Below are 17,493 nucleotides of genomic sequence, written 5' to 3'. Positions count from 1 at the left end.
TGTATGAATCTCTGGGTTCAATTCCTCAGTACCACATACACAGAAAAAAGCCAGAAGTGGCGCTGTGGCTCAAGGCGTGCTAGCCTTGAACAAAAGTTCAGGGACAGCGCCCAGGCCTGAATTCAAGCCCCAGGACTGGCAAAATAAAATGGCCACCCGCTGTCCATATTGTCTTGGGACACAAACCCAGCCCTTCATAGGAGCTGAGCAACCGACAGAGCCATTCACTAACAAACCTTTATTATCATTATTGTTGTTGATAAAAATAGCAAGGCCTCGTATAGCACACTCTGTGGGACACAGATGAGTGACTGGTAGCTTTCAGGGACCCCGGCCACCCCTGGCACCCCTGGCAAGCGCTCCTGCCCCGCGGGGCCACAGGTGTCAGTGGCAGAGGGCGATGGTCTCCACGTTGAGGAAGCGCACGTGCATCTTGGTCTCAATGTCGATCCCCTGCCAGATCTGGAAGGGAGAGCAGCGTGAAGGGGCGAAGGGGTGCTCAGCGCCTGCCCCATCCGTCCCACCCGCCTCGGCACTCGCTCAGACTCCAAGCAGGTGAAAAACAGAGGGGCTTCATTTGGAGGCGGTGAGCTAAGCGAGGAAGAGAAGCTGCCATCTGTCTTGGTGCTGGTTCATTTGGCTCTGATGTGGATTCTTCCTGAGATTGTGACGGCGAGTTATGATTAAGTCCCAAACCCCAGCTTCACCCCAGTCACTTGATCTCACCCATGGCCGCCGCCAGCTCTGAGTTCATGCGGATGACGTGACCCCGCGGGACCCCCTTTGCGTTCACCCCATCTCAGGCTCGGGGCCTGGGTGGCCTGGCCCTCCCCAAGACATCTCGTAGCCGTGGAGAACGTCGCTCATTAAAGGGACACACTTTGGTCCTCGTGACTCCTTGGGCCCAGAGATCACCTGTGCTCCACACAAACACGGGCCCAGGAAGTGGTGTCCACGCCGCACATGTGGCCCCTCCACGCCAGCCCACCCTAGTCAGCTGTGGCCTGGACGTTTGGCCTGCAGGACACCTTCACTGTCTCTGTGGCATCTGCAGGCCGGGGGGGTCGGCGGGGGAGAAGATGGGGCGGGGAGTGTGGGCACAGGAGCGGTGGGGCCTGGCAGGCTGTGATGTCCCACTGTCTCCGGCTCATGTCAGAACGCCATGTTCACAAGCTGTCGCCTGGAACATCTGGCCCTGGGGCTAGAAATGGGGAGGCCAGGGCCCGGGGCCCCCAGGGCTGGAGAGGCCTGGGGCCCTGCTTGTTCTTGTCACCGCCCCCAGGCCCCATGCTGTCCCCATGCTGCTGGCCTCCCGCACCTGCTGCAGAGGGCAGACCTGGTTCTCAGAAATGCCGCCTAGAACCACTTCAAGTTGGTTTCTGCTCTTAGGGTGGTCACTGGGGTGCTGGGTGGGGGCTGGCTTATCGTAGGATGCTCCAAGGCATAGACCAACAGCCTCTGCATGGTCTGAGACAAGACAGGCTCACCCTGTTCTGACAAAGCCAGCGCCTGCCTGCCCGATCTGGCTCCATGCTCTCTCATCCTGCTGGGGACACTTCCTGGAGCAGATCCCAGTGCAAGCCAGAGCTACTTGCACACAGTGTCACTGCTCTGTCAGCTCTGGGTAGTGAGTCTGACCACCAGCTCCAGCCCAGCAGGCCTGTCTCTGTTCCTTGGGCTGGGTCTACATCGCCTGTCCTGTGCATACCTCCCCATGACAGGCCCAGCCAGTGAAGCAGACGTAAAACCCCCAGCCCTGGTCCCCGGGCTCCCCAGAGGCTCTGGCCCTTCCAGGAACAGGCCTTGGTGGAGGGCTTGGTGCCGCTGGGCCAGGAGCCCCGGTGGGTGTGTGAGGCCTGGAGCTCTGCATTCGTCTCGTGGGATATTCACACAGTTTCTTCCCCCCACTTCAGGGCGTGTTAAAAATGGCTAGCTGGTTCCTGCCTGAAATCCCAGCAATTCAGGAGGCTGAGAAATGAGGCATGGAGGTTGAAAGCTAGCACAGCCAGAAGAGTCTGAGTTTCCATCTTCATTTGGCCAACAAAATGCCAGGATGAAGGCATGATTCAAATGGTAGAGCACCAGCCATGAGCAAGAAACCTAGGTGAGAGCCCCGGGCCTTGAATTCAAGCTCTAGTACCAGCACCAAAAATGAACACAACCCCAGCAGGGGTGGAGGCCCACTGGGGGGATACCAGGGGCTAGTGGCTTTAACCACGGCACCAAGACTCACTGGGGACGGAGGGAGGAGAGCAAGATCCACTCCTGCACGAGCTGCTCATCCAGAACCTTCCAGAATGCCCCTGCCCCACTGTGACTGCAGTGCCCTGGGAAGGGGCGCACGGCTCTGTCCAGGCCAGCCCAGCGCTGGGCTCGTCACGATCCACCCGTGTGACGCGCGCTGCTCTTGCCCCATGAGACACCATTTCCCTGGAGGTCAATGACGGCAGCGTCTGCAAGTCCTTCCTGCCAGAGGCCGTGCTGCCCACGGCCGCCTGTGCCACACCGCCTCGTGCCCAGCGGACGCCCCTGACCGCCCCTCCGTGCTGACCCCCAAGCCCACACGGCACCCACCTTCAAGAAGTCCTCAAAGGTGATGCCCTCGTAGACCTGATCCGGCTCCTGGGACAGAGGGGAGAGGGGGGGTAAGCGGCCTCTGCAGGGTGGGGCAGCCCGCCCCCCCCAGGAGAGGGGTTCCCCCTGGGGCCACTCTGAACTCCAACATCCTGGCAGGATGGGCTGGTGAAGAAGGTGGACGGGACTCCGTGTGCTCCCTCAGCCCCCGGTCCCTCCTGCCACCCTGATAAGAGCTGTCTAGCTAATCAGCAGTCACAGTCGCCCGGGGGAAGGGACAGGGACTGAAGGACTGGCCTCTGCGGCCATCTGCTTGCTGCGAGTCACAGCCCAGCCCACCGGGGAGGGGTGCGGAGTGCGGCCTGCAAGTGGCAGTGTCCCGTGCATCTGCCAGCTCTGAGGATGCGGGCAATGAAGGGCGGGTCCCCACTGCTCGCGAGCCCTGACGCGGCCCAGCGTCCACAGCCCTCGTCCCCTGCCCCTTGTGACAGCATGGCTGGCCAACAGCCTGGCCTGGCCAGCACGGCCCTGAAATCCATTAAGGCAGGGATGGCGCACACGCGTTGAATTCAGTGGGAAGCACGGTGGGCCCCAGGGCCGCAGGGGTGAAGCCCCCGCACAGGGCCGCACGGAGACACCGACAGCTTGCTCTGTGCTCATCGGGCCAGGGTTCACACCAGAAAACCCATTCACCACATAGAGGGGCCAGAAGCCTGAAGAGGTGTGGCCAGAGCATCCTGCTCTCGGCTGGCTCCAGGCTCTTCTCTGGCCCATCGCTGCCCTCCTGGGGCTCTGGGCCACACCCGGGAAGCTGGGCCCGGCTCAGGGAGGCCGCAGCGTCTGAGGCTGCAGATCCGCTGCCAGGCCAGCAGTTTAACTACAGCAAATGGAGAGAGCTGTTGCCAACGGACGCAAGGGGGACAGGAAGCAAGTGGAAGGAGAATGGGATTCAGCCAAGACTGCTGTGCTGACCCCAGGGGTCACAGCGCCCCCTGTCCTGAGGAGCTAGGAAGCAAACGTGCCCCTCGATGACAGACAGGCCAGGCGACAGACAGTAGAACTGCCATGCAAACTCGCCCTCCTCCGGGCCGGCCAGACACGGCCACCGTCCGCGCAGAGGCAAGTGGGCACTGACCTCACTAGAACCCGGGCCCCAGCCGGCCCAGCAGCCCCCAGCACTGGGAAGACCCCAGCCCCATATGACCCTCAGTTTCCCTGCTGGCAAGGTGAAGCTAAAAACGGGATCTGCCTGAAGGCGGGGTGCACACCAGCCTCCTCCTCAGCCCAGGGAAGAGACCAGCCCAGCACTGCCTCTGTCACCCATTAAAACAGGCCGGGGTGTGTGGTGCCCTGCCCCGGCCCGGCCCAGCCCAGGACAGCCTGACTGAGGCAGGGAAAGCCCAGTTGGGGCCCAGTGAGCGTGTGGAGTGACTCACACACATTGGCTGGAGAGCTGCAGGTCTGGGGTTCGACCCCCCAGCCTCTCCCCCTGCCCCCCCCGCCCACCTCCGCAGGCCGGGCGCTCACCATCTGCCCCACGCACACGCTGGCCGCCTCCATCATGGCCCCGTCAGCGATGGAGCGCGCCGACTCCTTCTCGATGTGGGGGTTTCCGGAGAGCAGCTCCTCCACCACCTGCCAGAGACCAAGGGTGACCCTGGCGGCCGCGAGGCGCCGGGCAGCCGGGCAGGGCGGGGCGGGGCGGGGAGCATACTTTACATTTCGATATTCTTCCAGGGTGATGCGGCCGTCGCTGTCCGAGTCGTACATGTTAAACAGAACTGGAGCGGGGCGTGGGAGACAGGGGCTCCGTCAGGCAAGACTCAAGAGCCCGGGGGTCCCCGGGGCGCAGGCACGGCAGCGGGGGTGAGCCAGCGCGGGCCAAACGAACTCCCAGCAAACATCAGTTACTGGCTGCCCTGGCCTCGTCCCCCCATCCACCCCCTCACGCACCCCGGGACCGCTGGGGACGGAGGCCAACCCCGCGCCCCGCTTGCAATGAGGCTGTGCAGGAGCCAACGCAAGTTCGAGACTACAGGGAGCCGCACCCTGCCATGGGGTACGATGTGCCCAGAGCCTCCGCCGTGCCCCTGCCCCTGTTCAACATCGTCCCACCCACCCCCACCCCATCCAGGGTCAGGGGTCACGGTCACGGGGTACCCGCACAGAGGCGCTGCGTGGAGATCCAGGGTGTGTTCGAATCCCCCCCCCTTCTCCCAGCCAGCCACGAAAGGCTGAGCTGTTTAGGATGAAGCCACCCAGACGTACCAGGAAGAGACGCACCCCAACCCTGCCCCTTAGAGCCCGTTCACCCCAGGATGCCACCCCCCCCGAACCCCCACGCACATCTCAGCTTGTCTTTCCGGGACAGCTCCACCTGCTCCTCGCCCAGCGTGGTGTCGATGGGCCGGAAGTAGGACATGATGGTCAGGAAGTCCTCGAAGTTGATCTCGTCGGCCAGGCCGCTGGGGCCCCTGCGCAGGTTCCTGCAGGGGGAGGGGCCGGCGTGGGGGAGGGGCCCCGGTTTGGGGAAACTGAGGCCACCGGCAAGCCAACAGCTCAGCCATTCCCCCGCCTGACCCTCGCCTGGTTTTGGACAGTCCATCCACTCAGGGGGTTTTGTTTTGAACTCAGGGCCTGGGCGCTGTCCCCGAGCGTTTTCACTCAAGGCTAGAGTTCTGCCACGCTGAGCCCCAGCGCCACTTCCCGATTTCAGGTGCTCATTGGAGATGAGAGTCTCATGGACCCGGCTGACTTCCAACCGCGATCCTCGGGTCTCAGCCTCCCGAGCAGCGAGGACGCAGGCGGGGGCCAGCGGCGCCTGGCTTTTTTTTTTTTTTTTAACATTCATCAATGGTTGGGAAAATGTTTTTAAAAATAAAATACTGTTTCGTTGCCAACGAAGTTTTTGTGTCATTCGAAGTTCAGGGTCTATAAATAGAACATGGGAACCCGCGGTGGCTCTGGCTTCCTGTGGCCGGTGCGGCGCGGTTTTGAGGCCCAGGACACACAGCCTTCCCCAGAGAACGCTTGCTGGGGGTGCTTCCCAGGTTTAGTGGGGTAACAGCTGTGGGCAGACGTCCTGCTGTCTCCAAATACCTTCTATAAGGCGCACGAGCACCGTGTGCTGCCCTCAGAGCCCCTGCCCCCCCCGCCCCCGGCTCTGCTCTCTGCCCTCCCTCCCCGGTCCCCCCCACATCTCCCCTGCAGCAGGCAGACAGGACGGCTTTGCTGAGCCCGTCTGAGGCACCCCCCCACCCCCGGGGGCTGATGGGAACCCACGGCCAAGGACCCTCCCCCCTCCCGGGGGAGGGGCCCACCTGTTGTCAAAGAAGGCACGGATGATTTTGGACCGGATGGGGTTGAGCTCCAGGTCAGGAACATTGTTGAAGTTTTCCTTGCTGGGTTCGAGGAGGGGAAGGGAAAATCACAAGAAAGAGTTGTCGGTTGTGAGTTCCACACTATTCAGCTGTAGCTTTGCCCCTCACGGAACTTTCCAGAGGAGCTCAGAGAAGAAGAGCCCGGACCTCTCATCTCAATCTCAGGGACAAGAGGGAGAATTTGTGTGGGGGGGGAGGTGGGGGTTGTGCCAATAGTGGGGTTTGAACTCAGGGCCTAGGTGCTGGCCCTTAGCTTTTCTCTCAGACTGGAGTGCTACTACTTTTGCCACAGCTCCACTTCCAACTTTTTGCTGCTTAACGGGCAATAAGAGTCTCACGGACGTTCCTTCTTGGGCTGGCTTTGGACCACAATCCTCAGTGTCAGTCTCCTGAGTAGCTAGGATTGCAGATGTGAGCCAGCGGCGCCCAGATGAGCAGGGAGACCTAGAGGCTCAAGAGCCCAGAGTAGCCACAGTGAGTGGAGAGTATGCCACCCAGGCCTACGCCAACTGGTAAATAGGCCTGCCTACACAAAGGAATACAATGCAGTCAGGAAAAGGGACGGAGTACTGGAATTCACCACCTCATGGCTGACCCTTGAAGAAAGAGGCTGAATCAAATACTCCAGACACCAAAGATCTTGTTCCAGGCTGGGCGCCTGGTGGCTCCCGCCTATAATCCTAGCTACTTAAGAAGCAGAGATCTGAGATCTGAGGATCATGGTTTGAAGCCAGCCCAGGCAGAAAAGTCCATGTAACTCATATCTCCATTAAACTTAAAAAAAAAAAAAAAAGAAGTGAAGCTGTCCTTAGTTAAGCACTAGCCTTGAGCCAAAGAAGCTCAGGGACAGTGCCCAGGCCCTGAGTTCAAGCCTCAGGACAGGTTAAAAAAAATCCTGTCCCACAAGTTCATTTAAATGAGGTGTCCTGACCCATGGAGACAGGAAGGGAAATAGGCAAAAGGGGAGAAAATGATGGTTTAGAGAATGAGGCTTCTTTGGGAAGTGGCAAAGATATTGTGAAAAATGGTGCTGGACAACTTTTCCGAAGTCACAGTGACTTATGTAGTTTAATGGTGAATTTTATTTCAGTAAAGTTTTAGTTGTTGCTGTGGAGTTTGAACTCAGGGCCTGGGCACCTTCTCTTGGGCTCTTTTTTGCTCGAGGTTAGTGCTTACTACCACTGGAGCCACAGCTTCATTTCTGGAGTTTTGGAAGTTAACTAGAGATCAGAGTCTCATGGACTTTCCTGCCCAGGGCGGCTTTGAACTGCGATCCTCAGATCTCAGCCTCCTGAGTAGCTAGGATGACAGGCATGAGGCTCTGGCTTCTGGGCTAGCTCTGGGCCTGCGGGTGGGGAGGGAGGGACATCTCTTCCCAGAAGGCCGCCCTGCAGTGGGCACAGCTCCTTCGGGCCTTGGGTACAGAGGCAGCGTGTGCTCAAGTCTGGCCTGGTTCTCGCCAGGCCACGGCCTCCGGTGTGCGCGATCCTGCTGTCCCCTGCAGCCGTGACCTTGGGAGGGCAGGGCCGAGCTGTCAATCTCAAGGGAGGCCCCGGGTGATTGGGAGGGGAGCGGCCTGGTCAGGACCAGCCTTGTCCCCACGCTGCCCTGAGAGGGGTGGAGGAGGCCCAGGCTCCAGGCACGGGCAGGCTGGGGTGGTGCACGGCCGGATCTCTCCTGTTCTCTCCAGCCCGGGCAGCTTCCAGTTCCTCCCTGACGGCTGGGCTTACTGGGCATCTGGCCAAACCATCAGGGCTGGCGCCAGTACATGGTGACATTTTAAAATCACGAGAGCCTGGTTCGGAGGAGGGAGAGGCGCTGGGGACAGCCGGGCCAGGATGATGGGACGTGAGGTGGTCATGAAAAACACGGTAATGCTTTTTTTTTTTATACTCTGGAAAGGAATGAAGTAAGTTGGGTATGGTGGCTCACACCTATAATCCCAGCCACACAGAAGGAGGATGGGAGGATCCCTGAGCCCAGGCATTCAGGATGAGCCTTGGCCATACAGCAAGACCCTGTCTGGAAACAAAATGAAGGACAGGTGCCCTGACCTTTGCCACAACAGAAATGAACCCCCAAATCACGATGCTGCATGCCAGCTCACAGGTCACCTGCAAGCACCGGGCGCTTCCGGTGGCCAGGATGGCGGGTGCGAGGCCGTGTGGGGCCGGTCCATGTTCACTGCCCACTCTTCAAAGGAGTGCGCTGTATATCTGAGTGCCATCTCCACTAAATCATTCAAAAATTCCCCCCCCCAAATTCTAGAACAGAGCCTTGCAGGCACGAGGCAGGGAGGGTGACTGATGGGGAAACTGAGGCAGAGGAGTGCAGCCAAGAAGGAGATAATGGCTAGGGTGTGGCGTCAGGTCCCGGCTCGCCTCCCCCTCCAGTGGAGAATGCGGACCGCACTAGCCCTTGCCCAGGGCAGTGCCCCACAAACGCTGGTTTCATTTGCTTCCCTTCCCCCTCCGCCCTGATCCCGGCAGGGCTGGTCGAACCGGCCGGGCTCCAGGTCTGGAGTGCGGTAGCCAGCCCCATCCTGGGCACAGGCCTGGCAGCCGCTGCGGCCCTCGGGCAAGGGCTGGCTCACACACACAGGGCCTGTCACAAGGCGAGGGTCAGCGGGCATCGGTGTGCACGCCTATGATCCTCGCTACTCAGGAGGCTGAGATTTGAGGATGGCAGTTTGGAGCCAGCCCAGGCAGAACAGTCTCTGGGATTTTTTGTTTGTTTCCCGCCCTGGGGGTTGAACTCAGGACCCCGGCACTGTCCCTGGGCCCTTTTGTTCAAGGCCAGTGCTCTGAACCACAGCGCCATTTCTGGCTTTTCAGTTAATTGAAGAGTCTTATGGACTCCCCCCCCCCACTCCCCTCCCACCTGGGGAGGGGGCTGGCTTTGAACCGAGATCCTCAGATCTCAGCCTCCTGAGTAGCTGGGATGACAGGCGTGAGCCACAGGCGCCCGGCTTACTAGTTCTGTAAGCGGCTCCCTCCAAGGGCAGGAGCATCTGCACTGTGTGTTTCTGGGTGTCGCCAAGCCCCCCCTCCGTGCTAGCAGGAAGTTCAGGTTGCCACCTAGGGAAGGAGATTACACAAGAAGCCACGTCTACAGCCACACAGCCGAGCTGGCTCACAAGCCAGGCCCCTGACGGGGAAAGGGGCTGCACTGGAAAAGGGTGGATAGTAGGTCCTCAATAAACATGCCACAGGGATGTTTTCCTAGGTTAGCACTTACTACACCAAGAAGCACAGGGGCCGCTGCTCTGTGATCAGCCTGGACTTGGGTGTGATTTGTTGTGGTGGTTCTTTATTTGGGGGGGGGGTCCTAGGGTTTGAATTCAGGGCTTTGTGCATAACAGGCAGGTGCTCTACTGCTCTGCTGACATGCCCCCAGCCTGGGTTTAGTTTGTTTTTCAGACAGTAATCTTGTTAGCTTTGTTCAGACTGGTCTCAGACCTAGATCTCCCTACCTCCACTTCCAACGCAGCTGGGACTACAGCTGTGTACCACCACGCCTGGACTTGGACTCGGGTTTTGTAGGTCCTGCAGCACAGGAAGACCTTCGTACAAACAGCATGGGGACATTTTAAAAGTCAGGTACTGGGCCTTGTAATGAACCCCCATAAAACCAAAGCCCTGAAACGAGGTCCTGAAAGACCGCGGGGCCAGCAAAACCCCCAGACGTTCCGAGATGGCTTTCAGAGAGGGGACCAGGCCAAACCAAAAAAAAAAAAGATGGGGTAAAATTCAATTAAAATCAACTTGTTGGTATTTTTACCCTTGTGGGGTTTTCTCATGTTAACGTCAAGCATATGGAAAGTCAGTTCTTTATCTCAGGCTCCTCTGGCAGCCAGGGCAGGGCGGGCAGGGCGGGCGGGCGCAGCCGCACTGCCCGAGGGCGCGCAGGGCTGGCGAAGCGGCCCCTTCCTGCCGGCCTCTCTGCGTACACCGCTGTGGTCATGGCCTCCTCCTTCCTGTGGCTGCCCCGGGCTGCAGCTGTGGCAGGCTTCCCCCGCTGCCCCCCACTGCCGCAGACTCGGGGGTTCTGAACACAGACGCAGCTGTCATGCAGGGACAGACCGGGGAGCCTGAGTCACCCCGAGGCCCCTCAGAAGCCAGGCAGGATCGCAGCACTGGTTCAAATCCCATCTGCTTTGCTTATGAGCTGTGACACCCAGGGCTTGTACATGGCGTCTCTGAGCTTTGTTTTTTCCATCCATCTGTGGGAAAGCGGGTGCTCCTGCTCCTGTTTCCGTTGGGGTTTGGGGGGGACTGAAGGAACAGGATCATAAAGCAAGTGCACACAGTAATGGCTTCCACCTGTAACAGGCTCTGCCCCAGAGCCCAGCTAAGCTGTCCCCTGCTGCTCAAATCCCAGGCACTAAGCCCTCAAGTCATAATCCCAACATCTGAGCAGGCATAGTGGGCTCAAACTTCTAATCCTAACCATTCAGGAGGTGAAGACCTATAGAGGATCAAAGTTCAAGGCCAGCCAGGCAGAAAAGTCCCTGAGACTCCATCTCTAAGATAATTGGCAAAAAACTGCTCTGGTTCAAGTGGTAGGGCACCAGCCAAGCGAGCCACCAAGAAGAAAGCATGAGCTTCTGAGTTCAAACCCAATACTGACAAGGAGAAAAATCCTAGCTGTCCTCAGGTCTCAGCCGCCCCAGGAGCTAGAGTGACAGGACCCCAGCACCCGGCAAAAGTTCTTTAAGATAGCATGTCAATCATTAGGCTGGTGTGTATTATAGCCAATGTATGCAAAAGTTACCTGCACAAGCCGGGAGCTGGGAGCTCATGCCTGTAGTCCTAGCTACTCAGACGGCTGAGATCTGAGGATCTCAGGTCTGAGATCGGCAGTTCAAAGCCAGCCTGGGCAGAAAAGTCCCTGAGAGTCTTATCTCCAGGGAACCACCAGAAAATCAGAAGTGGCGCTGTGGCTCAAGTGGTAGAGCGCTCACGTTGAGTGAAAAAGCTCAGGGACAGCCCCAGGCCCTGAGTTCAAGCCCCATGACCGACAAAAACAACAAGTCACCTGCACTCATAAGATACATATAAAAGCCAAGTGAGCTCAAATTTAGTCTTGGTTCAAGGTAACCCTGAGTATGCAAATACTCCATAATCCCAACCCCCAAATCCAGAAACACCCCATACTGGAAATGCTGTGGGCCTGAGCATTTTGGCTGAGCCCTGTCTGTGCTGCGGTGGGGTTCAGAAGTGCCCCCCCCACCCCCCAGCACTTCCTCCCTGCTCTGCCCCGCCCCTCCCCCACAGGCGGCTTCCTGCCTGCAGGGAGCCAGCAGCAGCTGGGGAGCAGGGTGCTGACAGCTCTGAGCAGTGATGTCACGGGACACCCTGGGAGGGGGCTGGGGGGCCAGGGCACAGAGGGGAGGAGGAGAGGGGGCCCCAGCCAGGCAGGGGCACCACCTGTGCATGGGGGTGACCCGGAGAGAGGCGGAGCAGGCGATGAGGGTGCAGAGTTGGCTTTTTTGTTTTGTTTAGTTGGTCGTGGGGCTTGAACTCTGGGCCTGGGCGCTGTCCCTCAGCTCTTCAGCTCAAGGCTGGCGCTCTACCACTTGAGCCACAGCGCCACTTCCCATTTTCTGGGGGTTCGTTGGAGATAAGCCTTTCACGGCCTTTCCTGCCCAGCCTGGCTTTGAACCGCGAACTCAACCTCCTGAGTCGCTAGGATGACAGACAGGAGCCAGACCTGAGAGCTGAGGACGGGGCGGGGCCTGTGGACAGCCTCTCCCCGCTTCACGCACCGGCCTCGGGCCGGGGGGAGGAGTCAGGCGAGGCCCTGCCCTCCCTCCAGCTAGGACTCTCCCAGTGGGAACAGATGGGGATCTACGGCGGCCTCGGCATTGCCTCCGAACCCGGAACCAAGGGCACCCTGTGCTCTCCCAGGAAAACCCGGAACCCGAACCGGGGCACCCCGGGCTCTCCCAGGAAAACCCGGAACCCGAACCGGGGCACCCCGGGCTCTCCCAGGAAAAACCCGGGGCACTGCCCTGGCGGACGCCTTACCGGATGGTGGGCTGGTCTCCGCTGAGCTGCTTGAACCGCCGGTGCAGCTGCTCGATCTGATCGGAGGAGACTGGGGAGAGAGAAGAGGGGACAGTTTAATTGCCCTTTTGTGTCCATTCCTGGGGCTTGAACTCAGGACTTGGGCGCTACCTCTACGCTTATTTTTTTGCTCAATGCTAGTGCTCTACCATTTCCACATTTTGGGGGGGGGAATTAATTGGAAATGAAATCTCACAGACTTCCTACCCAGACTAGCTGCAAGCTGCAAGCCTCAGATCTCAGCTTCCTGAATAGCCGGGATGGCAGGCGTGAGCCACAGGCCCCCATTCCCTTGCCCACTGAAGATGGAGTTTCCTAGCTTCAAGGGGGTTTGTAGAGACGCAGGGTCAGATGAGCTGGGACAGGGACGAGGTGGGAGGTGGGGTGATTTAGGCACCCCTGTTTGCTAGGCAGGTGCTCTACCACTTGAGCCATGCCTCCACAGCCTTCTTCCCTGTTGCGCAGGACAGCCCCGTGTCTGCCTGGCATGGGCTCTGATCCTCCTCCTTGAGCTCCCCTGTGTCTCAGGGGATGACAGGCCACCGCTGCTGTGCCCAGCCTATGGGGGGCATAGCTGGGACGGCAGGCGGGCACCACCATACCCAGCCATTCATTGAGCAGGAGTCTTGTGGATTCTATTCCCAGGCTGGCCTCAAACCATGATCCTCTGGGATCGTGGGGGCTTGTGAACACCCGAGGGTTACACTGGGACGCTGAGGGGGCTGAAGACCACGGGGGGAGTAGTAGAGCCAGGACTGAGCCCTGAGCCTGCCCTTCCCTCCCTGTGCCTGTGGGCAGGGGCGGGGCAGCCTGCCCACCGTAGGAGGTCACTGGACACGATGCAGGGTGTCCGTGTCGCTGCCCCCGGCCATCTGCGCTGGGCAGCAGCTCTGGGACCAGGTCCAGATCAGCACAGCAAAGCAGCGCGGGGCTGGGGGCTGCACCCCACCCCACCCCGCCATTGCTACCTCCTCTCCAGTGTGAGGCTGCAGGGGCCGGGCCGGGCCTCAGCCTTCAGCCGCAGACCTTCAAGAATCCTCAGCTCCAAATCCTCCCACACCCAGCAGATGCCGCTTGCTAGGAAAGACTAGTACCATCTGCCAAGCCTGGCTCAGCTCCAGACGTGAGCTCATCCCCTCCACGCAGCTCCCGGAGGAGCCCGGGGGTGCGCGGCGATACCTGGAAAGGCCAGGCACCTGCCAGGAACAATGTCTACCTTTCTGGAGGCAAACAGGGCATGCGTGGGACAGGTGTGTCAGGAGCACCGGCGCAGAAGCCCCGCCCCGCTGCCCGTCCCCAGTCTGTAACTTAACAAAAATGCACGCCTGCGCTCTTCCAGAAGGTGGGCAGGATGCCCACACTGCTAAGTGTTAGGGACCCTGACCTAGAAATGGCCCACAGGCCACAGCAGCGAGAGCACTAACGGAATAGTACGCAGCCATGAAAATGGACAACATACACAACAGTGAACGAAAGGAACCAGTCACAAAAGGCAGAGTTGAAGTGCAAGCACAACACATCTGTGGAGTCAGATGTCAGAACAGTGGCTAGCCTCCTTGCTTTCTTTGGGTGCAGGGTCCCAGGTGGCAGAATTGTGTTCTGGAAAGTTCATGGAGCTGTATTCTCAGAAAGGATGCACTGCTTTTTTTTGGTCGGTCAGCCATGGGGCCTGAACTCTGGGCCTGGACACTGTCGCTCAGTTCTTCAGCTCAAGGCGAACACCCTACCATTTGAGCCACAGCGCCACTTCTGGTTTTTTCTGCTTATGTGGTGCTGAGGAATTGAACCCAGGGCCTCAGGCATGCAAGGCAAGTGCTCTACCACTGAGCCACCTTCCCAGCCCTGGGATGTACTACTCTTGATGTGTTACAGTGCTGGTGGCTCACGCCTGTCATCCTAGCTACTCAGGAGGCTGAGATCTGAGGATCACGGTTCAAAGCCAGCCCGGGCAGAAAAGTCCATGAGATTCTTATCTCCAACTACCAAAAAGCCAAAAGTGAGGGGTGTAGCTCAAGTGGTAGAACACCAGCTTTGAGAAGAAAAGCTCAGGGACAGCGCCCAAGGGTCAAGTTCAAGCCCCAGAAGTGTGTGCACGTGCACACACACACACACACACACACACACACGTACAGTGACAGGCACTTAGGAGATGGAGACATACGCAGCAGACAGACATTAGTTGGGCCGTTACGGCTCCCCTGAGTCCCCCTTACTCCACCCCGCCCCCCAGCACCTGGGGAGCACTGGGTGGGAGCCCACTGAGAGCAGGGCTGGCTACTACATGGCTTCCAGCTAACCCTCCGAGAAGGGCGGGGAGCACGCGCATGCTCTGCGCGCCCCCGCTGGGGAGGGGGCGGGGCACGCCTCCTCCAGGCCCCTGCTCTGGGGCTCAGCCCGCAATGCACACGAGACTTGTGATTTTTCCCACCTCTAGGGGTTGAACTCGGGGCCTCGGGCTTCCTAGGCAGGTTCCAGCCCTTGCGTTACTTTATTTATTTTTTTGTCTTCAGATAGGGTCTGGAGCTTTTGCCTGGATCAGCTCTGCACCTCAATCCTCCTGCTTTTGCCTCCGAGTAGCTGAGATCTGGGGGTGTGCAGGCGGGAACTTTCACCCCCCCACCCCTGCCTCAGGGCCTGATGGACGAAGCCGGGTCTAAGTCCTGGGACCAGGGCGGGACTGCACCCCTGCTCTTCCCATGCTGTCTCCTGCCCTGCTGTCCCCCCCCAGCAGCACGCAGGGAACCCCAGCTCTGCAGTCTGCTCTCTCTGCAGACTGGGAACCGAGGTGCCATGGGAGGACACAGAGTCCGCTGCCCACGACACGGCCTCGGTGGCACCACGCAGGTGTTCACGGCTGTGGAACGTGATCGAAGGAGCGAAGGACAGCACCCAGGCACCGAGTTCAAGCCCCAGGACCGGCACACACACAACGAGAATGTGTCTGCTGAAAGCACTAACTCAGACTAGAGGGAGACAAGCTGACTCAAACAAGCAGCGCAAGGCAGAGATGGGAGGGGGGAGTGAATTACTGGAGAAAGTTCTAGAATGTGCACTTCAAAAGGAGAGACAGGGGCAGTTTTTTTCTTCTTCTGAGGTGCTGGGGTTTGAACTCGGGCCTTGGTGCTTGCCAGCAAGCACTCTGCTCTGAGCTCACCCCAGAGCCCCCCTGGCCATCAGATGCGGTCTCCGACCCGCGCACACACTTGGACAGCAGTCCTCCCGTTTCTCCCTCCCTGTGGTAGCTGGCACGCAGGCTGGGCAGCAGGCCCGGGCATGGCTGAGAAGCGCTCTTCCCTAGGTGCCCTGGCTGGTGGTCTTGAACCCTGACCCCCTGGCCCGAGCCCTCCAGCATGTGGCCGGGCCGGCTTCTGATCGGCACGTGGCTGGACCCTGAGCAGTCTGTCCCGCAGGAGACGCCTGGAATCTGGAGCCCACGTGTAAACACAGGATTCCTGGGTGTCTCAGCCCCATCTTACAGCATGGCTGGCCTGGGGGTGACCCTCTGACAATGACATAGCACACAAGGTCACAGTGGAATTGTCCACGGGGGGGGGGCGCTCAGGACGCTCGCAGTCTGTGGAGTCTTCTGGATTTCAGGTCAGGGCTGCTCAAGCTGCACTGGCCAACAACGCTGGAGCCCCGTGCTGTGCCAGGAGCCTTGCCAGATGCTCGCCGAACCCTGACCAGTGCCAGGCTCTCCCTTCCCTCCCCCTCACAGAAGAGGAAACTGAGGCTCTGGGAAGCAGCGCCCCGCCTACAGGACGAGAGGAAGAGCCTGATTTGAACCCACATCTGCAAGAAGGCCAGTCTGCCCGCCACCGCGAGGCCCAGGATGAGCCCGTGGGGTGACGCAGGGGCGCCTGGGGCCTGGGGGGGGGCGGCTTGCCCTCGGGTCTCCGTCACCGGGTCCCAGCGCTGAGTCTGGAGGAGCTGGAGAAGCTATGTGTGACCTGAGCCCAGCCCCGGCTAGGTGTCCCCTGGCCGCTAGAGAGAACTACCCTTCTAGTCACCTACCCCTAGGAAGCCCCAGACTGCGGGGAGGAGGTCTGGAGGAGGACTGGAGGAGGGCGGGAGGGGCGGCCTGCTGTCTGCAAAGGTCACTCGGCTGACCACAAAGGACCTTCTTGTCCCCATGCTGAAGGTAACCGCAGCGCCGCGGAAATCCTAGCCGGCCTTCATGAATTCCTAATGGAGTCGGAGCAGCCGCGCTGGGGACGGAGCAGGGCACCGGGTGCCTCCCGCAGCCTCCCGCAGCCTTCCTCAGACTCCCCCAGCCTCCCCCACAGCCTCCCCCAGCCTCCCACAGCCTCCCCCAGCCTCCCCCAGCCTCCCCCAGCCCTCACACCTCCCTCAGCCCTCACACCTCCCACAGCCCTCACACCTCCCACAGCCCTCACACCTCCCACAGCCTCCCACACGCCCCCCACAGCCCCCCCTACAGCCTCCCTCAGCCTCCCCCCCAGCCTCCCCCACAGCCTCCCGCAGCCTCCCACACAGCCTCCCTCAGCCCTCACACCTCCTGCAGCCCTCACACCTCTCACAGCCCTCACACCTCCCACAGCCCTCCCACAGCCCTCACACCTCCCGCAGCCTCCCACACAGCCTCCTGCAGCCTCCCTCAGCCTCCCTCCCAGCCTCCCGCAGCCCTCCCTCACACCTCCCTCGGCCCCGCCCTCACTTGCCCCACGCCCTGGCCAAGGTACCAGATTCTGAAATGCTCTGCACAAGGCATTGTGTGTCAGCCCGAGGGAGGTGCTCTGACCACCCCAGGGAGGGAGAGGAGGGACGGACAGATGGACAGACGACACACACACCAGGTGCTTTCACCACCCCTGCCCACGCGCAGGGCCCCCGCGCACACCGCACACCCAGGCGATGCGTCCTAAAACCGCGTCTGCCACACGAGGGCCCGCCTCTTCCTCCCAAGCAGCCCCCGCTCGGCTCACCACGGAACTCACATATTCTAGAAGCTTCTGTGTCATCCAGATCCAATGCTGTCCACCTCCAGGCCCGATTCTACCCTTCGAACTGAGTACACACGTGTGCACAAGTGTTAAGGAGATTCTTGGGGTAACAGTTATCACCCTCAGCTGCTAAGAGCTGCAGGTTGGAGCCCCTGGTCCCAGCCTATGGGGTCTGGGCGGTGGGACAGGATCCCTCTCAGCACCCAGTAACCCAGCAGAAGAGCTGGAGAGAGAGAGAGAGAGTGTGTGTGTGTGTGTGTCCCTGAGAACCCGCTTGCTCAAGGCTACAGCACTCTACCACTTGAGCCTCGGCTCCACTCCCAGCTTTTGTTCGCTTTGTTTCCTGGCTAACTGGAGATGGGTCTCACAGACCCTGCTGCCTGGCTGGTGTGCAGCCACGCTGCTCAGATCTCATCCTCGGAGGTAGCCTGATGCCTGGCTTTGGGTTTGGATTTTGAATTCTGCATCTCAGTGACCTGGACCGGGGGCTCTGTGGGCCTGGGCCTC

The 17,493-nt window shown here is 60.0% G+C and overlaps 1 protein-coding gene across 1 annotated transcript; it reads right to left on the bottom strand.

The window, feature by feature from the left end:
• Positions 1 to 231: 231 nt before the first annotated feature.
• Positions 232 to 12,984, bottom strand: Tesc (tescalcin). The gene is made up of 8 exons (XM_013014296.1): positions 12,861 to 12,984; positions 11,984 to 12,053; positions 5,895 to 5,975; positions 4,921 to 5,060; positions 4,294 to 4,355; positions 4,102 to 4,209; positions 2,575 to 2,622; positions 232 to 462 (listed from the first exon to the last, which is right to left on the bottom strand). Exons 1-8 carry the CDS (start codon positions 12,982 to 12,984, stop codon positions 385 to 387), a joined length of 711 nt encoding a protein of 236 aa, XP_012869750.1. The 3' UTR covers positions 232 to 384.
• Positions 12,985 to 17,493: the final 4,509 nt, after the last annotated feature.

Source organism: Dipodomys ordii, unplaced genomic scaffold (genome assembly GCF_000151885.1).
Source record: "Dipodomys ordii isolate 6190 unplaced genomic scaffold, Dord_2.0 Scaffold23, whole genome shotgun sequence".
Lineage (NCBI taxonomy): Eukaryota > Metazoa > Chordata > Mammalia > Rodentia > Heteromyidae > Dipodomys > Dipodomys ordii.
Note: the sequence above shows the minus strand (reverse complement) of the source record. Positions and strands in the feature narration are given on the sequence as shown.